This window comes from Phyllobates terribilis, unplaced genomic scaffold, assembly GCF_046119375.1.
Source record: "Phyllobates terribilis strain yellow unplaced genomic scaffold, ASM4611937v1 Scaffold_8__6_contigs__length_399053987, whole genome shotgun sequence".
Lineage (NCBI taxonomy): Eukaryota > Metazoa > Chordata > Amphibia > Anura > Dendrobatidae > Phyllobates > Phyllobates terribilis.
Genome location: NW_027362768.1, coordinates 371549457 through 371573065, shown reverse-complemented (window position 1 = coordinate 371573065; position 23609 = coordinate 371549457). Strand labels below are relative to the sequence as shown.

General features: G+C 44.9%; 1 protein-coding gene across 1 annotated transcript in view; it reads left to right on the top strand.

The window, feature by feature from the left end:
- KBTBD12 (kelch repeat and BTB domain containing 12) overlaps nt 1-23609 on the top strand; it is a 113070-nt gene that overhangs the window by 8580 nt on the left and 80881 nt on the right. The window contains exons 2-3 of the mRNA XM_073644933.1: nt 18375-19513; nt 23310-23580. Of these exons, the coding sequence (XP_073501034.1) occupies nt 18444-19513; nt 23310-23580 (1341 nt within the window). The 5' untranslated portion in view covers nt 18375-18443. The remainder of the gene's footprint in view (nt 1-18374; nt 19514-23309; nt 23581-23609) is intronic.

The following is a 23609-nucleotide window of genomic DNA, read 5'->3' as shown; positions in this document are numbered from 1 at the left end:
CCCCTGGGTCCTCTATGGCCACCTTTTCGGTGAGTTAGATGTGGCTTTTGGCTGCAGCACCTGAAATGTACCTAGTTGAATATTGCAATTCTCACTAGTTAGGGGCCTGTCCCCTCTCTGCGGCCTGATCCCTCCACTCCTGGTGGGTTCCGGCGCATGGGTGGCATCCGCACTGCCCGTGCCCCTGGGATCCTTTCTGTTCTGGAGCCTTCCTTCCTGCTCCTCTCCTCTCTTCAGTCTGTCCTGGGCCTCTCTCACTAGGCCCTCCTCCTGAGCAGAGCTCCTGCAGAACTCCTGCTCCTTTCACTGTCCTCCTCTGACTGACTGACTACACACCCAAGATGGCTTCCTCTTTTTATATCCTCCTTCTCAAGTGCTCCCCTGAAATTCTTCCTCCACCCACACCCACTACATGGTTCCCCCTCTCTTGGTTCCCCCCACTCCAACCAGGGACAGAGCTCAGCAGCGCAGCAGTGCATCTTGCCCCTCCTGCTGGTCTGGAGTGGTGTAGTGTTGGATGCAGGTGTTTGGGTCCGGGCAGTACTCCATCCTTACCTGAGAGTGAGATACCACACCTCTGGGTGAGATGCAGTACCTCTGTGGCGACTGAACCCGCAGGGGCGCCACATTTGCTTCTCTCCTTCGAGAGCAAGATGGAGACTATGAGGCCGTCAAGCAGGCCCTGATAAAAAGTAACAGCTGACACCAGAGGTATACCGGAAAATGTTCAGAGCCCCCCAACCAGGGGCGTACATAGGAATCATGGGGCCCCATAGCAGAAGCTCTAATTGGGCCCCCCCCCAAAAAAAAGAAATGTAAATAATAGTCGGGGTCACCAAAGATCAGATCTCACAACTTTCCATCCTTTACATACTAATTTTCCTCCTACTGAAGTCCTAGATCTCTCTTTCATTGCCCCATAAAGTGTGGTGCCAATAAAAGGGCCCCTCAAACACAGTATGATACCCCTATGGTGAATTCCTCCACATACACAGTATAATGACCCTACTATACCCCACCTCAACTCCCAGGGCAAAGTATGCTCACCCCAACACAGTATGATCCCCCAACTGTGAGCCTCTAGAGCTAGAGAGGATGGTACATAATAAGGGAGTGTGTTATACATAATAAAAGAGGAAACTATATAACTAAGGATGGCGCTATACATAATATGTGAGTACACTATATACTAAGGGACTGTGCTATACATAATAAGGCTACATTCCTGCATCTGTGTGCTGTGTCGGTGTGCTGCCCTGTTTTACCGACGCATTGAGCATGTCCTATTCTAATCCTCAAAATTGGATCAGAACAGGACATTCTCTGACCCTCTTAGATCTCATTCTAAGATCCGTGATTTTCATGGATGTGTGAATGCATCTATAAAACTCTACGAGTCCGTAGACCATCCTATAAAAAAATCTGGCAGCACACGGACATTTCACACAAATGTGAGAATGTGGCCTAAGGCATTTTACAGATAACATTATCTCTCCAAGTCACACAGTCCAGATACAGAATAATATTTACATCCAGGCACTTACCGCTGACGTCTCATCTGATCAGAGTCGATTTCTGCTGCTTCTTCTCCATCTGGTCAGACCTTCATGTCGACATCTCCCAGCCACGACTCGTCTTGTCACGATGATCTCCAGCCTAGAAAATAACAAGGTCACATATTGTATGCATACATGTGTCTCCCCCGCTCTGTGTCCTCGAATACAGATATGTATCCCCCCCATTAATATACTATCAGCCACTTAGTAATCAAAATATAAAGTGATAAGCAGCACTGTGCCCCCCATTAACTATAATCTCCACCAGCCAATAATATAAATTATTCAGTCTCTGTGACTCTCCCCAATTAACTGTAAGGCTATGTACACACGGAAAACATACAAGGCTTCACAATACAAGCAAAAACCCCCATAATTGCTCTCTCCCAGCACCCCCATCATTGCTCTCTCCCACCACCTCCATCATTGCTCTCTCTCAGCACCCCCATCATTGCTCTCTCCCAGCACCCCCGTCATTGCTCTCTCCCACCACCTCCATCATTGCTCTCTCTCAGCACCCCCATCATTGCTCTCTCCCAGCACCCCCATCATTGCTCTCTCCCACCACCTCCATCATTGCTCTCTCTCAGCACCCCCATCATTGCTCTCTCCCAGCACCCCCGTCATTGCTCTGTCCCAGCACCCCTGTCATTGCTCTGTCCAGCACCCCCGTCATTGCTTTGTCCCAGCACCCCTGTCATTGCTCTCTCTCAGCATCCCATCATTGCTCTCTCCCAGCCCCTCATCATTGCTCTGTCCCTGCAACCCCATCATTGCTCTGTCCCAGCACCGCCATCATTGCTCTCTCCCAGCCCCCCCATCATTGCTCTCTCCCAGCACCTCCATCATTGCTCTCTCCCAGCACCCCATCATTGCTCTCTCCCAGCACCCCCATCATTGTTCTCTCCCAGCACCCCCATCATTGCTCTCTCCCAGCACCCCCATCATTGCTCTCTCCCAGCAACCCATCATTGCTCTGTCCCAGCACCTTCATCATTGCTCTCTCCCACCACCCCATCATTGCTGTCTCCCAGCACCCCCGTCATTGCTCTCTCACAGCAACACTTCATTGCTCTCCCCTTCCCCACCATCCCCATCATTGCTCTCCCCAGTCCTATCAGCCCCATTATTGCTCTTCCCACACCAGCCCCATTATTGCTCTTCCCAGCCCCATCATTGCTCTTCCCAGCCCCATCATTGCTCTTACCAGCCCCATCATTCCTCTCCCCAGCCCCATCAGCCCCATTGATCTTCCCAGACCCATCAACCCCATCATTCCTCTCCCCAGCCCCATCATTGCTCTCCCAAGCCCCATCAGCCCCATCATTGCTCTCCCCAGCCCCATCATTCCTCTCCCCAGCCCCATCATTCCTCTCCCCAGTCCAATCAGCCCCAATATTGCTCTCCCCAGCCCAACAACCCCATAATTCCACTCCCCAGCCCCATTATTGCTCTCCCCAGCCCCATCAGCCCCATCACTCCTCTCCCCAGCCCCATCAGCCCCATCACTCCTCTCCCCAGCCCCATCACTCCTCTCCCCAGCCCCATCACTCCTCTCCCCAGCCCCATCAGCCCCATTATTGCTCTTCCCAGCCCCATCGTTCCTCTCCCCAGCCCCATCAGCCCCATTATTGCTCTCTACAGCCCCACCATCCCACCATTGCTCTCCCCCCACCTCCCCTCCCCAGCGTTTCAGTAAAAAAAAACAAAAAAAAAAAACTTACCTCAGCTCGCTCCCCAGCAGCATCCTCCTGGTTGCCGGCAGCTTTCTTCCTGACCCAGGCGCGCGCTGCATGATGACGTCATCAAGCTGCGCGTGCCGGAGGTCAGGGAGGAAGGAGAGGACGAACCCTTGAGCTCCGCTGCTATTCTCCTCCTGACAGCAGCAGAGCTCCAGGGATTGCTCACTGACCACCATGTGTAGGGAGCAGCTGCACCTTGCGGGCCCCTTGGTGCAGCTGCATGGTGGGGACCCAGCGCAGCTGCACCGGCGGTGGTATGTCCACCCCTCGACTGCTATGGGGCCCCCCCGGCTCATGGGCCTCATAGCAGTCGCGTGGTCTGCCGCCATTAGCGGTATGCCACTGCCTCCAACGTGGACTCCATGATAGCTACAGTAATGTGGTGGATGGGCTCGGGACCAACTTTGAGCAGTGGGTCCAAGGATTGTCAGTCACCACCTTTGGGGACCTGAAGGATATGATGGTGAAGGACCAGTTTCTTCATCTCTGCCCAGTGGAAGTGCGACAGTTTGTGCTGGACTGGGAGCCAAGGGAGGCTGCCAAGGCAGCCCAGATCGCAGATGCTTATGAGTACAACCGCACACCAGAGGTGGGGAAGCCAGCCGCCACCAGCTTCAAGGGGGGTAAGCCTACAACCACCCCCAGTGTTCCAGCCAGCCGGCCCTCAGCGGGTTCTGCCCCATCTGTTGGCACCGGGCCTGCATTTGACTCCCGTGTTATACTTGTGACCAAATGGGTCACATCAGCCTTGTCTGCCCAGAAAGGCAGAAGATGGACCCCACACCTGAGGCCTCAGGGCCTACTGCAGCCATTCTTTTTGTGGGTGGGGCGGTTGGCCGGGCCCATGAGAACTTACAAACGGTTACTGTGGGACACTGGTGCAGAATGTTACCCTCATCTGCCCTGAGTTCGTGTTACCAGAGGAACTCATTCCTGGGAAGACCCTGACTGTCACTGGGTTTGGGGGTGTTCGCCGCCCCATACCGATGGCCCGAGTTTTTCTGGACTGGGGTGTGGGGAATGGGTTGCGGGAAGTGGGGGTGTCGGAGAATCTCTCCACTAATGTGCTATTGCGGATTAATCTGGGGCGGTTGGTTGCCCGATACATTCCTTACAACCCTCCCAGGTCTGATATGTCATGTAATGCCACTGTCAATGTCGATTTAATGCATAATAAAAATGCGTGTTGTGGTAAAGGGGAACTCGGCCACCTCACCCTGTGGGATGATGCTGCTGAGGATCCCCTAAAATGAGACAGCATAAGTGCTAGGGGAGCAGGCACGGACACCAGGAAGCAGGTCGTCTTGTGCAGGTGACCAGTGTAATGCCAGACGGTGACATGGTCAGTGGTAGCTGCCCCATGACTAACACGGCTCCAGGGGTAAGGGGAAAGGACAGGGAGAAGCGCGGGAATAATAGGGAAAGTGGTCCCCTGCCGCTGACCAGTGTCACGACGGACTGTGACATAGCTGCCCCGTAGCTAGCACTGCCCCTCAGGTAGCCATGAGGGGTGGAAGGGCAGGCCCCACAATCAGGCAAGGTAAAAGAAAGGTGTGTCCCCCTGTCTGTCAGGTGTATGGGAGAAAGGTACCCATAGCCTGGCAGAGGTGTGGGTAACATGTATCCCGTACCGGTCAGGGTGATTGGAAAGCTGGATCCCCAGTCGGTCAGGGTGGTGGGCAAGTTGGGTCCATGGCTTGTCGGATCAGCAGGGAGGGTGGGCCAGGAGGTGGGCTTAAAGGGGCGATCTATAAATCAGCCCCTACGCCACCTCAAAGGGGTGAAGATGTCAGGGAAATATTGAGAAATATTGAAAATATCCTTTCTCCCTCTGAAGCCTCTCTCACCCCTCCCTTATCCACCCTTTGTCACAAGAGGAGAGCTGAGAGCTCTGTCTGTATGCAATTAACACAAGCTTGAGAAGGGCCTTGGAAGCAAATGCTGGCACATTAGGTGCTACAGACCCATTTAGCAGGCGAGTGTGTTTTCCTCTGACACAGAGAGAAGGACGCAGCTCTTTAAGATCAAACGCACTCAAATAATCAGAACAATTCCCAGCCACAAGTTCCCAGGACATCCGGCACTGATACAAAATATGGAATAGCTCAAGTTCCATAATTCTGATAATTATGGAACCCATTTTTTTAGTGGCAAGGTCAGCCAAGGAACAAGATGCTTATTTTTTCGTAGCCGTAAGCCCCTCTGGGGGGGGCGTTGCGCAAAAATAGAAAATTAGAAGATCACAACTACACCATGTGTGGTCTCTAAATGAAGGTAAAATCATAATAGAAAATATGGTATCACTTTTGGGCTTCTGGGATCAACCAGCGATAAGTTATCACAAAAACCAGGTATCTTAAATAAAACATGCAGGCTGGAGACCAGACCCCATGATGTCAGCACAGGGGGTGTGTGGGCAGACCTCCCCTTAGGCATAAAATAGTCCATGGAGGATAGATGAGCATTCTTTGCCAGGGGGTATAAATACTATAAGCAACGGATCGCGTTTGATAACGCTCAAATCAAATCGGGGAGTCCCTCCTCCACCTATGCTGATTCGTCCCTGCGAACTGTATAGAGTAAGTTTCTTCTTTAATCTTTATTATTTTGTGTAACTGCCTATGTATTGTAATGTCCCCATTTGTAAAATCTTGTATATTTTTCATAACACTGCCTCCCTTTTGGATTAAATATAAAATGTAATAGTTCTATTTCTTTTGTCCTGTAATCGTTCCCTCACCCGAAGCCATAGGCTACCAGAAAGCAGGCGTCCGCCCAGGCCTGTATTATAGTTCAAATCTAGATGGTGGTGGCAGAGAATATTAATAATTGGGCTATCGTGAAGCTGACAGAGACCGTACGGGGCGTGTACACATATTCCATGCGTTGGAATCCGAAGGTGTGACGCTATACCCTCACTAGTTGCTTGCCGATATCTACGTAGTGAGTAGTGGGGGCCGTGTGCTCATGGATCCCTAATGAAATCCTGACAGAGTGACGGCAACGGCGAGATATTGCGTGATCTCCCCAGTGTCGTCGCTGCGGAATATCTGACATCCTCCATCCTGGGATATATATCCCCCATCCTGGTAAATGTCGCCCATCCTGGTATATATGTCTCTTATCCTGGGCCCCATCCTGGTATATATGTTCTCCATTTTGTCTCTGTTCATTAATGCATAGAAATAAATAAACCATTATACTCACCTGCCCTCCGTTCCCCCGCCGTGCGGCGTACTCTTCTGCAGCCGGCAGCTGACTTCAGCATGCAAGCAACGGGATAGCATGACGTCACTGCCATGCGCCCCCAGTCACATGCATGCCGATGTCAGCTGCTGGCCTCTGATTGGCCGACAGCATATATTGCCGCAAACGGACTTCATAGGTCTCTGTGCCACAATCCACTTCAGCTGAATGTGGGTCTGAGGACGCACATCCAGTTGAAGTTTGTGCTGGCGTCAGCAGGCCCCCACCCGCATGGGCCCGGTTGCGACTTCTGTGACCACGGTTGTTACGCCCCTGAATACAGCAGAGCTGCACATGCTCAGACTCCACTCGTTTCAGAGACACATTCTCGGGATTGGTTCTTACAAATAAATGTTATTACATGGAAAGTTCTACAGCATCTAATACACTTTCTGTATCAATTCTTCAAGGTTTCTAAGATCTCTGCTTGCTGTCCTTGCACAGGAACCTTCATTGCTTATTATGAGACGCAAATCTGATAATTACACTACTGCTGTAACGAGCCCGGCTCCTCTATGTCTATCACATCACCAAGACAGACTGAGCAATCAAAACTCCATTTCAATGACAGCAAGCAGAGATCTAGAAAACTGCAATGAAATTAATGCAGAAATTATATTGGAAAATTGTAGAATTTTTCATAATATAAACAATAACAATTGATAAAACCAAAGTACCCCTTTTTATCTAAAATGTTCTTCTTCCCCAAACCTGGGTATTTGGATAAATAGAGTCCAATATTGTTCTCCTGCGCGAGCGCTGCACACCGCAGGGGCTCATTTCAGCATATACAGAGGAAACCCGCTGTCAGATTACCGCTGACCGCTGCGCCTCTTCCTGCTGCTCTTCTCTTGTTTAGTTAGGATTTATTTCTCTGCACATTAAATTTATTGCTGGTGTAGATTGGATACGCACATTATAAAGCCATGAAGTGAGTCGCGAGGCTCCCGATGCCTCAATCTACTGGTGGGAACCGACTGTTTTCCCTTTAAAGCCCAAATAGAGCAATTCTTCATTGTAAGTAAAAGACATTTCCCCAAAGATCCCGGAATCCGAAGGAAACGGCCATTTAATCAAGATACAGTATTTACGGAGATGTAAGAAAATGTAGCAAACTGCGAAATTGATTGTTGGAGTAGGGAGGATGGCCCGAGTCCTGGTGCTCTCCATTTTAGGGTGTGTTATCACATCAGTGTGTCCGGTACGTTTGGTGTCCATTTCCACACATACTGGAGACACTGACACACGTAGACCCATTTAAATTAATGGATCTGTGCACATGTCAGTGCGTTTCCACAGACCATGTCTGTAGGCAAAACACAGTGACATGTCCGTTTTTTTCACGCTGCACGAGTCGCAAAAACATCCCACACTGATGACACAGGGATGACATCCGTATGACACGTACCGGCACCTAGGAATCAGCAGTACAGGTAGCGCTGTTCCCATACGCCGGGTGCTGGAGGAATCTCTCAGCCTTGTCCCCTGTTTGCGCTGTGATCAGCATTAGCAAGGGACAATGATAAGAGTAGTATTCACCTCCCGATGTCTCCAAAACCTATAAAAATAAGAATAAAATAAAAAAATCATTATACTCACCTGGACTGAGACGATCGCACACGCAGAGGAGCAGAGGCAAATGACTCGTTGCAGCGAGCGGGCACCTGAATTGTGCTGAGCTTAGCGAGCGGTGTCCCATCACTTAGTGAGCTCAGATCAGATCAGGGGTCCGCTCGCAGCAGTGAGTCATTCTCCTCTGCACCTCAGTGTGTGCAGTCGCCCCAAGCCAGGTGAGTATAATGATTTTTTAAATTTATTCTTATTTTTACAGGTTTTGGAGACATTGGGAGCAGAATACTACTCTCAACATTGTCCCCAGCTGGCGCTGATCGCAGGGCAAGCAGGGGACAATGCTGAGAGATTCCTCCAGCACCCGGCACCTGGGAACAGCTGATTCCCAGGTCCCGGTACATGTGATCCTGATGCGGCACACTTATGCCACACAGGTACTCACGGACACGGATATCTCCGGTACTGTTTTTCCAGTACAAGAAATAAAAGGACGTGTGAAACAGGTTTAACTCAAATTCTGAAGCTTCTGGACCCTAATATGAAATCTCTAAGGCCTCATTCACACCTCAGTATTTGGTCAGTAGTTTGCATTAGTGTTTTTATGCCAAAACGAGAAGTGCAACTTATAGAGTAAAACTATAATTGTAATATTTATTCCTGCTGTGCTATGGAGAAACTCCTGGTTTTGGTATAGAAATATTGATGTGTGAATGAAGCCTTATACGACGGTGTTCACATATTGAGGTTTGATTGTGGTTAAAACCTCATTGTTTTATGAAAACTATGGTAAAATAGTCCAGCGTTGCTGCAATTACAAAAAACCCCGCCATGGCTGCAATATGTAAATGCTGCCTAGGGGTGCTTTCACGCTGCGTTCGGCACCCGTTCGTTGGTCCCGTCGGGGCTTAAGTCCAAATCCTGCCGTTTGCTCTGCCGGCACCATTATAGTCTATGGCCCCGTATGCGCCGACTGGACTATAGTCTATAATGGTGCCAGCAGATCGAATGTGCTCTCTGTCATACATCATTTTTGGGAGTGTACGCCTTCTGGAGACGAACACTCAGACGCAATATACTACATCCGGGTGTCCACCTCCAGTAGGTGTATACGTCCGAAAATGATGCACTCCAGAGAGCACATTCACTCTGTCGGGACCATTATAGTCATGAATCCCGTTTTGCGGGGGTTTCGGATGTAAGCCCCAACGGGACCAACGAACGGGTGCCAGAACGCAGTGTGGAAGCAGCCTTATAGGGGCACCAAGTCCTCCGTGCCATCGAGTGCCAGTTCAGTCAAGCTTAATTTCGGTTATAGCAGCAATTTGCAGACAATATTATCCAGAACATTCACACGTGTGTGAACTCAACCTTATGCTGGTGTCTTTTAATATGGTAGAGAAGCTTTCCAGCTGGTGATTTCATCCATTCCACAAGTTGTCATACGGTGTTAATATTTTTCCTTGCTTCCTTAGGGCTTGTTTACATGCTGCGCTTTTACCGCGCGTTTTTGCCACAGAAAAAAATGCAGTGCTTTACAGTACCAGCAAAGTGACTGAGATTTCTGAAGTCTCATGCACACAGTGCTTTTCTTCATTTCCTTGCAGATCTGAACCATCTTAGCGTCCTATCAAATCTGCAGAACGTCAATTCTTTCAGCGTTTTTGCAGCAGTTTTCACCCATGCAAATGAATGTACAAAAAATGCAATAAAAATGCATCAAAACTGCAGGTCAAAAAATGCATCAGAAAAGTGTCAAAAACCCGTGTATTTTATGCAGCGTTTTTCCTGCTAACGCTATGTGCACACCTTGAATATTTTGTGTGCATAAATTTCTGCACCGTTTCTGCATCTCTTGGCAGGAAAACACAGCCTCAAAAACTGCGTTTTTTCAGTGCATTCAGTGGGTGAAAAACGCACAGAGAATTGATTATTTTCTGCACAAAATCTGCAAGTCAAAAATACTCAATGTGTGCATGAGACTTCAGGTTTCTCATTCACTTTGCTGGCATCAGGTTTTTCTTCAGGTTTTACTAGCAAATCTGCATGGCAAAAACACACGAAATCTGCAACGTGTGCACACAGCCTTACACTCTGGTTTTTGCTGAAGAAAAATCAGCTGTAAATCCTGGACATGTGCACATTCCCTTACAAAGATGCCTCAATGGAGCTCACGACCGAACATCTCTCTTCTTTGGGCCTTATTTGAGTGTCCATTTTTCAGGTCTGTTTTTTTCACATATTGAGCACCCATCTACCCATTTATAGTCTATGGGGCTGTTCACACATGTATATTTTGGATCAGAGTAACAGACCAAATCCGTCAATGCAAGGCGATGGGATAGTAAAAAAAAAAATCCCATCCAAGGTCTTTTCTTTAATGTTTAATGGGTAGCAGAACCTCAATTTTTTTTTTTAATTTTTAGATCTGAGTAAATCAGAAAAACAGATGCAACATTGATGTTAATAACAGACACATACAGTACAGACCAAAAGTTTGGACACACCTTCTCATTTAAAGATTTTTCTGTATTTTCATAACTATGAAAATTGTACATTCACACTGAAGGCATCAAAACTATGAATTACCACATGTGGAATTATATACTTAACAAAAAAGTGTGAAACAACTGAAAATATGTCTTATATTCTAGGTTCTTCAAAGTAGCCACCTTTTGCTTTGATGACTGCTTTGCACACTCTTGGCATTTTCTTGATGAGCTTCAAGAGGTAGTCACCGGAAATGGTCTTCCAACAATCTTGAAGGAGTTCCCAGAGATGCTTAGCACTTGTTGGCCCTTTTGCCTTCACTCTGCGGTCCAGCTCACCCCAAACCATCTCGATTGGGTTCAGGTCTGGTGACTGTGGAGGCCAGGTCATCTGGCGTAGCACCCCATCACTCTCCTCCTTGGTCAAATAGCCCTTACACAGCCTGGAGGTGTGTTTGGGGTCATTGTCCTGTTGAAAAATAAATGATAGTCCAACTAAACGCAAACCGGATGGAATAGCATGCCGCTGCAAGATGCTGTGGTAGCCATGCTGGTTCAGTATGCCTTCAATTTTGAATAAATCCCCAACAGTGTCACCAGCAAAGCACCCCCACACCATCACACCTCCTCCTCCATGCTTCACGGTGGGAACCAGGCATGTAGAGTCCATCCGTTCACCTTTTCTGCGTCGCACCAAGACACAGTGTTTGGAACCAAAGATCTCAAATTTGGACTCATCAGACCAAAGCACAGATTTCCACTGGTCTAATGTCCATTCCTTGTGTTCTTTAGCCCAAACAAGTCTCTTCTGCTTGTTGCCTGTCCTTAGCAGTGGTTTCCTAGCAGCTATTTTACCATGAAGACCTGCTGCACAAAGTTTCCTCTTAACGGTTGTTGTAGAGATGTGTCTGCTGCTAGAACTCTGTGTGGCATTGACCTGGTCTCTAATCTGAGCTGCTGTTAACCTGCGGTTTCTGAGGCTGGTGACTCGGATAAACTTATCCTCAGAAGCAGAGGTGACTCTTGGTCTTCCTTTCCTGGGGCGGTCCTCATGTGAGCCAGTTTCTTTGTAGCGCTTGATGGTTTTTGCAACTGCACTTGGGGACACTTTCAAAGTTTTCCCAATTTTTTGGACTGACTGACCTTCATTTCTTAAAGTAATGATGGCCACTCGTTTTTCTTTACTTGGCTGCTTTTTTCTTGCCATAATACAAATTCTAACAGTCTATTCAGTAGGACTATCAGCTGTGTATCCACCAGAATTCTGCACATCACAACTGATGGTCCCAACCCCATTTATAAGGCAAGAAATTCCACTTATTAAACCTGACAGGGCACACCTGTGAAGTGAAAACCATTTCCGGTGACTACCTCTTGAAGCTCATCAAGAGAATGCCAAGAGTGTGCAAAGCAGTCATCAAAGCAAAAGGTGGCTACTATGAAGAACCTAGAATATAAGACATATTTTCAGTTGTTTCACACTTTTTTGTTAAGTATATAATTCCACATGTGGTAATTCATAGTTTTGATGCCTTCAGTGTGAAAAGTACAATTTTCAAAGTCATGAAAATACAGAAAAATCTTTAAATGAGAAGGTGTGTCCAAATTTTTGGTCTGTACTGTAGACCAAAAATGTATAAAAGTCGGTTCCAGCACACGGATGAAAAATGGTCCCTTTTTTGCCAATCTTAAATAACGGACGTCTGAATGAGATCTGAGATGAAGATATTTATTAGTATATAAATGTATTTCTATTTATTAGGCACAAGTCTGTTTCCTTACGTGCCTGTACACACCTGTCATTTATATTTATGGGTATATTATTGTGAAGCTCAGGCCGGCAGAGATGTCCTTCACAGACTCATCATTGTAGATCTCAGCCAAGAGAATATTTAATTGCCCTTCAAACAAAACTAACCGCATGGACGGATCTTAATTAGAGTTGTAGTTTTAGTGAGTTCATCATCCGCCGGAGGGGAAACGAATGATTTCTGATCTCTATGATGTCAATGACAAGCGATACTGTGTCTCAGGTATGACATAAGTGCGGCCATACAGAGAGGTGATCGTCATACTGTTAACAATGTCATAACAAAAAGTTACACAACTTTCTAACAAACTTTGTGTTTCAATTCTTCAATATTTACTCAGTTAGTGATTGGGATCAAAAAACCAAATACAGATTTAATACACAGCTGAGGATTTGCTACATTTGTATACATTGTCTTTAAATACATCTGTAGCAGAAGTTTACTACAATATTTCCTTATGGAATTCAGACCCTTGGAGGATTTTCTGGACCGGATTGCAAACCCTCATCTATGAGGTGCATGAGATAGAAAGCCTCTAAAAAGAAATAAGAATGTTCCCATTCGCTGACAGCAAGCAGAGATCCTGAGAGCGATGAGGAATCGAGACACAGAGGTCCCAATATTCATCACTGCATTTGTGCCTTTTTTTTGGGGGGGGGGGGGTGTTTTTAACCTGTTTTTTTGATTTGCGCTAAATTATTATTTTAACTTGTACCTTATGTGTTTTTTTTTAAATGTTCGCCTTTATTGGTTTGGGATTTCCAGATGTTTTCAGATGATTTTTAAAAATTTCTCCAAATTTTTGAGCAAATGTACTCCAGTGCTCCCATGTACACCTGTATTATCCGAGCAAATTTTTCGATATTTTAGCAGAACATTCCGTGTTATTTAGCTAAAAGCGATTAAAGAAAAAAATAAAGAGCAAAACTCATGAACCATTCGTGCTATTTTTGAAGAATTTGTCAGAAAATAAATGTCCACAAATACTACAAGACAAATATATATATATATATATATATATATATATATATATATATATATATATATATAAATCTTAAAAAATCCCGCAAGTGATGAATTGGGCTGAAAGTAAATTAGAAAGTTGTAGAACTTTTCAGTTATTCATCAGAAAGTCTCTTTAAGACCACGGCCCCATTATCACTATTTGGTGATATATATATATACACACAAATAACAGTCTAATCCTTTGTGAAAGTTTCCCTGTCTATTTTATGAGTCCAGCTTTAGCTTATACAGCCATTCTGACATGCATTTTCAGAGTTAGTACATCAGCCTCATGAGGTCTTAGGGATCTGTTTAAAAATATGTATGCAGTCTGTATTATACTGCAAAATCTGGTAAAAGATCCACTTTAATAATAATAATGACCGATCCTCAGAATAGGTCATCAATATCAGATTGGTGGGATAAGTCATCTGACACCCCTCGCAATCAACCGATTGAAAGGGCAGCGTCAAATAAGCATAACCATTTAAATAAGACTCTGTTTACCTGCCACTAGGAGGAGCTAAAGTCAGACAGATTTATACAGCTGCCAATGGGTTCAATTCGAGCTGTATAAACCCAGATGCAGGGAGCTCCCCCTAGTGGCAGCTTCAAGCATCCAGAATTTTATTACTTAAAGGGGGCTTCCTGGGATCAGATATTAATAGCCTGTCCTGTATAGTCTCTATGTATTTCAGAAACATGAATTCCAGAGAATTAATATCCTCTTGTAAATAAAGCTTGATGTTGTAATATACTTTGTATTTCAATTCCTCAACCTTTACAAGATCTCTGCTTGTTGTGTATGTGAGCATTCTTGCTTTCCCATAAAACTAGCATAGATCTAATACCTAGAGTTTTCTACAATGGTATCCCATCAAGACAATTATCTGCGATTGAATCACATCAGCAGTGCAGATCTCACTCCTGTTCTGATAATTTGTTAGGCTGTGTGCCCACAATGCGTTTTTTAAGCGTTTACGCAGCGGCAATTCCGCTGCAGAAACCCTTAAAAAACGCTTGGTAGAAGGTCTGCCATGTTCCCCAATGATAATCCACGTGTGCTGTGCACATGCTGCGGAAATTTCCGCTGCGGATTATCATTGCGGAAAAATCTGCAGCATTACCAATTATTTTGCGGCCATTGACTTGCATTTAATATCCGCATGACTACATGTGCACACGCGGATATTATGCGATTCAATGTGCGGATGGTACCTGGGTCTGGAGAAGAGGAGACTCTCCTCCGGACCCTGACACCATAGAAACTGTAAAAAAAAAAAAGAATTTAAATAAAAAATATACATTATACTCACCTTCTGATGGCCCCCGGTCTCCTTATCCGATGCGTCCTGGCTCCCCAGCGGCTCGCTATGGTCTAAAAGGACCTTTCATGACGTCATTTAGTCATGAGACGGGTCACGCGACCACCGACGTCGGCGGTCGCGTGACCTGTCACATGACTAAATGACGTTATGGAGGGTCCTTTTACACAACCGCGAGACACCGGGGAGACCGGACGCATCGGATAAGGAGACCGGGGGCCATCGGAAGGTGAGTATATGGGTTTTTTTTTACCATTTTTATTCTTTTTTTTTAACCCCTTACTGGCCTGGGGCGTATTAGTACGCCCCAGGCCATCACCCCCGGTTCACTGAGGGCTCCGGCGGTGAGCCCGCACTGAACCGGGCACATGTCAGCTGATTATTACAGCTGACATGTGCCCGCAACAGCCGCGGGTGGATCGCGATTCCACCCGCAGCTGTTAACATGTTAAATGCTGCTGTCAATGTCTGACAACGGCATTTAACATCGCCGCACCGGAAGCGTGGCATTAGCCCGCCCATCGGTGACCCCATCAATTGATCGTGGGTCACCGATGGGTGGTCATGACAACCCTGGGTCTGCAGCAGACTCCAGTGGTTGTCATGTAAAGATTACTATGAGTGCCACCTAGTGGTCGGCGCTCATAGTACTGGAGCATTTCTGCTACATAGAGGTGATCTGCTAATCACCTTTATGTAGCAGAGGCGATCACACAGTTGCCGCTTCTAGTCTCCTATGGAGACTATTGAAGCATGCAAAAAGTTTAAAAAAAATGTTTTTAAAAATATGAAAAAAATAAAAAAAATATAAAAGTTGAAATCACCCCCCTTTTGCCCCATTCAAAATAAAATAATAAAAAATAAGCCCAACATACACATATTTGGTATCGCCGCGTTCAGAATCGCAAGATCTAGCAATGTAAAAAAAGAATTAACCCGACTGGTTAACGGCGTAATGAGAAAAAAATTCCAAACGACAGAATTACGTTTTTTTGGTCGCCACAACATTGCAATAAAATGCAATAACGGGCGATCAAAACATCGTATCTACCCCAAAATGGTATCAATAAAAACGTCAGCCCGGAGTGCAAAAATAAGCCCTCACCCGGCCCCAGATCCCGAAAAATGGAGACGCTACGGGTCTCAGAAAATGGCGCGATTTTTTAAATTTTTTTTTAGCAAACTTTTGGATTTTTTTTCACCACTTAAATGAAAAAGAACCTGTACATGTTTGGTGTCTATGAAGTCGTAATGACCTGGAGAATAATAATGGCAGGTCAGTTTTACCATCCAGTGAACGTGGAAAGAAAAAAAAAACTGTGGAATTGCATTTTTTTTTCAATTTCACAGCACTTGGAATTTTTTTCCCGTTTTCCAGTACATGATATGGTAAAGTTAGTAATGGCGTTTAAAAGTTCAACTCGTCCCTCACATGGCCATATTGACCAAAAAATAAAAATGCTATAGCTCTGGGAACAAGGGGAGCAAAAAACGAAAATGCAAAAACGGAAAATCCCAAGGTCGCGAAGGGGCTAACTAACTTGGTCACACTATATAAAATCCATGCTGGTTGCATGGATTTATATAGTGTGGCCAAGTTGACAAGCACTTTCCAAGTGATGCTAAAATCGCTTGGAAAGCGCTTGTCAACCCGCATGCGGAAATGCATGTGAAGAACGCTTCACATCCGCATGTCCCTGGCAGGAAAACGCATGTACAATCCGCATGTACAATCCGCATGTGTTTTTTCTGCCAGGGAGATGCAGAAACGTTCAGAAAAATCAGGAGCATTTCGGCATCGTGGGCACATAGCTTTACAATGTATCAGTGCAGCAAATAATGTACCAGTCCGATGTTCCGATCCTATAAGTGACAGAAGATTATCTGCACTGGATACTATTGTAACGAGGAAGTGATCAATTGCAAGAAGTATTTGGTCTGTGCAGGTTCAGAGAGAATCAAGATTATTTCCACACACAGACAGGAAGCAGAGATCTTATTAATGGTGATGAATCGAAACACAAAGTATGGTTGAAATTTGAAGAACTTTTGAACATACTACAATTAATGGGGGTCTACCCACCAACATAATTTTTGACCCATCCACTAGACAGTTAATAAATGCATGATCTGTGGGGGTCCAACTGTTGGGAGACCCATCGATCATGAGAACGGGGGTCCTGTGTCTCCTGTGTAAGTTGAGTTTCATTCACTATCTATGAGTCACACATGGGCACTATTGTTCACATACACCCATGACAGTGAATGACACAGTGATCACAAACTACTACATTTACACAGGACTTTGAGACCCTTTTCTTGGGATTAATGATAGTCCAAAAGCTGGGATAGGTGATAAATGTATGTGGGATAAATCCTTTAAGCTTTGTGTATTTTCAGTCTGAAATCTCCTTTAAAACATAAGTCCTCACACATCTGATGTCTGACTAAAGATGAACCTGTGGGCTCCATTGTACCCATTTAGTAGCCATCCTAATTGCCAATCATGGGGCTAAGAAAGTTGATTTCTGCCCCATTGACTCTGATAAACTGGAGACTATGTAGCAGGAATGTCACATAACACCTGTAAGCTCACCTGATTGGTTGGCAAGGTTGGGATAAGCTACAATGTATCTTTCTTTGTTTACTTTTCTATTTACCCTTTTATTAGAGATGTTCCATCACATCAGCATTACCTACGACTGCACATTTCCATCCTTTTATCTCGATAGAGAGAGAAGATGACTGCGGAGCCTCATTAAAAGCAAAGTATTAATTTATTTCTGAAACATAAGTGCAATGTTATAGCAATTAGAACATAAAAACAAAAAGTAAAAGAAACATCTCATGAACGATCCGCCCGAGTGCACTGTCAAAAAGTGAAAAAATAATCATCTCTCGTGAGAATTAGCTAAGAGGTGAAAACTGTGATGGGTTTATTAGCCGGCTGCCATGTGTTATTGCAGATTTCTGAGCATTAAAAAGATCAGGCTGGTATAGATACATAGATAAATCGGGGGGATAAAAACTACTATACATGTTGGACAGTTTCTTTCGAGTGATATTAGATGGACAGATAGACAGATGGACATACTGGAAAGGTTTTCTCAACAGATATGGATGGATGGATGAATGGATGGGTGGATAGATAGATGGGTGGATGGATGGATAGGGGGATAGATGGGCGGATGGATGGAAGGGCGGATGGAAAGAAGGATAGATGGGTAGATGGATGGATAGAAGGATAGATGGGTGGATGGATAGAAGGGCGGATAGATAGAAGGATAGATGGGCGGATGGATAGAAGGGCGGATGGATAGAAGGATAGATGGGCGGATGGATAGATGGGAGGATAGATAGATGGATAGATAAATAATAGATAAATAGATAGATAGATAGATAGATAGGCGGATGGATAGATCAGCAGATGGATAGATGGGAGGATAGATAGACTGATCATCTTTTCAATCTTTCAATTTGATCCACAGATGATAACGCAAACAATTTATATTTTTTACTATTTTGTAGCCACGAAACATGATGTTATTTACAAAATTATTGTAAATAAAAGATGTTGTTACATGTTCTTTCCTATTTCCAGTTCACATCTCCGGGTTATCTCCTATTACAGGTAATCTGAACCGAACGTAATACTTTCCCTTCGATACGTGATTAGCCTGGTTGTCCACCGTTTCTCATCATGGAGATGAACTTTGATATCCAATGTAAACATCAACACAGTCATAAACTTTTGGAATATATCAACGGGATGCGCGCCTCAGCAGAGCTGATTGACATAGTCCTGGTTGCTGAGGGACAGAAGTTTCCGTGTCACCGGGTGGTGTTGGCCTCATTCAGTCAGTATTTCAGGGCCATGTTCACCTGTGGTTTGGTGGAATGTAACCAGATGGAAGTGACTCTCCATGACATCACTGCTGGAAGTGTCTCCATCATCTTAGAGTACATGTACACGTCACAACTCTGCATCAACAACGTAACTGTCCAAGGAGTTGCCACCGCCGCTTATTTCATGCAGATGGAAGATGTTTTCAAGATGTGTCAGACGTACATGATGGACCATATGGACGCATCCAACTGTATTGGGATCTTCTACTTTGCCAAGCAAATAAGTGCAGATGACTTAGAAGAAAAGTCCAAGAAATACTTATATCAACACTTTAGTGAGGTTGGCCTTCACGAGGAGATACTAGAAGTTGACTTTCAACAATTGATGGCCATGATCATGTCCGATGACCTCAACGTTTCCCGTGAAGAGAGCATCCTAGACCTAGTTTTAAGATGGGTGAACTGTGACAAGAATCTAAGATCCCAATACCTTATTGATCTCTTGAAACAAGTCAGGTTACTACTCGTCAGTCCATCTTTCCTTCGAGAAGCTCGAAAAAGGAACACCATTCTCTTGTGTAATGCCCAGTGCTACGACATGGTTGAACAGGCTCTGGAAACCATTGAAAAGTCTACTCAAGTGTCTCTAAGTCTTCGCTATGGAATGGAGACCACAAGTCTTCTCCTCTGCCTTGGCAATAATGCCTCGGGAATCAGGTCAAAATATGGAAGTTTTGGAGATGCCAGTTTTTGCTTTGCTCCTATGACAGGGAGAATATGTTACATGCCATCTCCAAAACAAGGAGAGGTGCTGGGCTCAGTGATGACAGGCGTGGTCACAGAAAACAATGATATTATATTGGCCGGTGAAGCAACAGCTGTGAGGTTGTCCAGGCAAAAGAACAGTTGTATCGAGATCTGCAGGTCAGTAGAATGCAATTGTTTCCCAAATGTGATGGTTAATATCTTCATTTTGCCAAGTTTAAAGAAGCACTGCACAAAACTTGTTATTCCCTAAACCCATCTAAATGTATATGTAATGTATTGTAAGTGCGTTAATATAGTCACCGATCACCATTTTCTCCTGTTTCCAGCACTGCTCTGCTCCTCTTCTCACTCATGTGACTGAAATTCCAACTCACCGGATCACACTGGGGTTTATAAGTCCATGGAGCTTTGTTCTGATGCTCCATAGATCTGTGCTATAAAAGTGACTTGCGGTTCACACATAGACACCAGTGTGATCCGGTGAGTCGAATTTCAGACTTGTGAGTGAGAAAGAGGACCAGAGCGGTGCTGGAAATCAGGAAGATGGAGATCGGTGAGTAAATGCACTTATACTGCATTACATACACATTTAGACAGGTTCAGTGAATAAAATGTTTTTGCTTCTACTACCCTAATCCCCTAACGACACACCTTAACCTATATTCCTTCCTCAACTCTATACCCTGACCCTCCCCAAACCCTAACAAAATCACCCAACCTTTTACTCTGACCTTACCCCTGTTATGATAGTGTAGCAACTCACTCGGGAATATAGGTGACACAATAACAACTGCAACTGACTCTGCTGGTTCCTGTACAGACTCTAGTGGTTCCTGCGTGAGCAGAGATAGCCCTAACCACAGACTATACAAAGGCAACTCAGACCTATGCTGCCTGAAAGGCCGTCAACCGCTTCACGTTCCTCCTTAAGAACCGGGGGGCAGAGCAGAGTGCCAATTACCTATAGAAGGGAAAGTGTACTGAAATAGAAAGAGATCCCAGAGTGAGTAAAACAAACCAAGAAACACAAAATAAAGGATTAAGTAGGTACTGTTAGAGAATATGCAGCCTACTTCCTAAAAAGAGACAGAAGATGGGTGCAGAATAAAGAATATAAACAGCAGAGAGATAAACCCTAACTGGTCCTTCACTGACTGGCTTAAACTACAGCACTATGGCTGGACATTCAAATAAGACTATCACCAGCAGGAAATATCAGCAGGGGAAAAGTATGTAAAGCCGCACCCGAAAGGTGATAGGGCAGACAAATGGGTAAATGAAAACACCTGTTACCCTAAAAAGACTGAAGCAAGGATAACAGAAACTAAACACCCGGAGAAAAAGGTGTATCTGCTGTTGCTCGGCGGACAGAGAAGCCAACCACAAAGCACAGACTCAAGGGTTCAAACCCAGATGCATGACACCCCAACCCCTAACCATAATCCTAACACTCTAAACTTATATCCTAAAAATACTAATCCTATACTCTGACCCTAACTATATTCCCTAACCCTTTAACCTTATACCCTAACCTTATAACCAGAACCATAAAGCCTAACCCCTAACTTTTCACTAACACTAATCCTAGCCTTATCCCCTAAACATATACCCTGGCCACCTACCCTTATATGCTAATCCCGTAACCATAAACTTATACCTTAACCCCCTATTCCTATCCCCAACTTTTCACCCTGAGTCTTCTCTTCCCTAACAGTATACCTTAACTCCTAACCCTTTACCCTGACCCAACATTAACCATATTCCCTAACCTTATACCCTAATTCTACTAACCCTAACACTGACCTTATCCATTTAATCATATAGTCTCACCCCCTACCCTTATACCCCTTAAACTTTATACACTGACCCTACCCTAATCTCCAAACTCTATACCTTACACCCCTAATCAATCCAAACCTTGTACTTCAACCCTATCTAACACTATACCCTGACCTCACCCCTAACTTATCACCCTAAACCATATAGCCTTACCACTACCCTAACCCAAACTCTACCCCTTTCCAATTAGTCTTGTGACTCTACACTGACCCCCTTTCCACATGACCCACTGAATGGCAATGTCGGGTGACTTGGCCCTTTTCTCCTTAAAAGGATGAACAGCCATGAAAAGAATATACAAACCCCATGCTTATGTTCCTCTAGTTAATTTCCAGCTTGAACATCTTCTCGAGTTCCCATTAATTACTGTTCATTATCATTAGTTGTGTAAATTTGGAGAAGACGAGGACGGTGAGTTGCCGATATTTCATGATTGAATGAGAGGTTTCCTAGCAGGACACATGGGAGCACTAAGCAAGCCGAACAGCATCATTAAAGGAGCCAGTTCTGAAGGAATCGGCTGCATTCTTATTAATTTTTGTTTTATTCTCAAAATAGGCTGAAGGCAATTATTTTTCCCACCTTCTTCTCTTACATATGGGATTTGGTCGGTTTTGTCAGGGTCTATCTGGCCTTCTGCTCACATTAATTTAAAAAAAGAGGAAAAAATTTGCCCTAAATATTCCATTATTTGCTAGAGACAACCAATATGTTCACTATCAGCATCATCACCAGCTTTGCTTTCAACCCTGCTTCCAGTTAGGTCACTATTATTGCTTGTAAACAGGTTGGCCCCATTTTTTACAATCTGGTCTTTATGACGGCTTCCAGTAGGGACATCATCATTTCTTCCAATATGGTCACCATCGCTGATTTCAGTACTGTCACTAATGATTAATTCCACTATGGCGTTCATGATTGTTTGCAATATGGCCTCCATCATTGCTTTTAGTATGGTCACTATCACTTCTTTTATTATTGCCATCATGACAGTTTCCTATATGGTCAAAATTATTGCTTTTGGTATGGTCACCATCATGGCTTCCAATATGGTCACCATGACGGCTTTAATTATGGTCACCATCACAACTTCCAGTATGGTGGCTTTCAATGTAGTCACCATCACATCTTCAAATTTGGTGACCATCGCGGCTTCCAATATGGTTGGCATCATGGCTTGCAATATGGTCACCATCACAGTTTCCAATATGGTGGCTTTCAGTGTGGTCACCATCAAAGCTTCAAATATGGTGACCATCACAGCTTCCATTTTGGTCACCATCACAGCTTTAATTATGGTCACATCACGGCTTCTAATATGGTCACCATCACAGCTTCCAATATGGTTTGCAATATTGTCACCATCACGGATTTAATTATGGTAACCATCACAACTTCCATTATGGCGGCTTCCAATATGGTCACAGGTCACCATCATGGCTTCCAATATGGTCACCATCACATCTTCCAATATGGTCACCATCACAGCATCCTATATGGTCACCATCACGGCTTCCAATATGGTCACAATCACGGTTTCCGATATGGTCACCATCAAGTCTTCCAATATGGTCACCATCACAGCTTCCAATATGGTTACCATTACGGCTTCCAATATGGTGACCATCATGGCTTACAATATGGTCACCATCAAGTCCTCCAATATGGTCACCATCACGGCTTTCAATTTGGTCACCATCACGGCTTCCAATATGGTCACCATCACCGCTTTTAATATGGTCATCATCATGGCTTACAAGATGGTCACCATCATGGTTTCAAATCCGGTCACCATTACAGCTTACAATATAGCTACCATCATGGCTTTCATTTTGGTCACCATGACTGCTTCCTACTTGGTCACCCAGGTAGCACCCAGAAGAGCCGTCACCCAGGCTCCTGAATAGCACAATATGGTCACCATCACGGCTTTCATTATGGTCACCATCACGGCTTCCAATATGGTCACCATCAAGGCTATACCAGGTTATGCAGCGAAGAATCCATCCAGGAGACTGAGAAAGTTGGGGGAAAAATGACTTATTTCAGTAAGTGAGAGATAAATGCACTTATTTGAAGACTATAAAATTCCTTGCAAATATTTTATCACCAGGTATCACAACCGAGGTAACTACTGCTGGGAGAAGCTGTGCACTGCTGACTACCGGGAGCTGTATGCTTTGGGCACTGTTCATAATGACCTTTACCTGATTGGAGGCCAAATGAAGCTGAAAAACCAATATGTCGTTACCAACTGTGTGGACAAATACTTGGCGGACACGGACACCTGGAGGAGCGTGGCCCCGCTGCCCCTTCCTTTGGCCTGTCACGCTGTGGTCACGCTCAACAATAAGCTGTATGTGATGGGTGGCTGGACACTACAGGTTAGTGGGAGATAATGGATGTTTGCAAG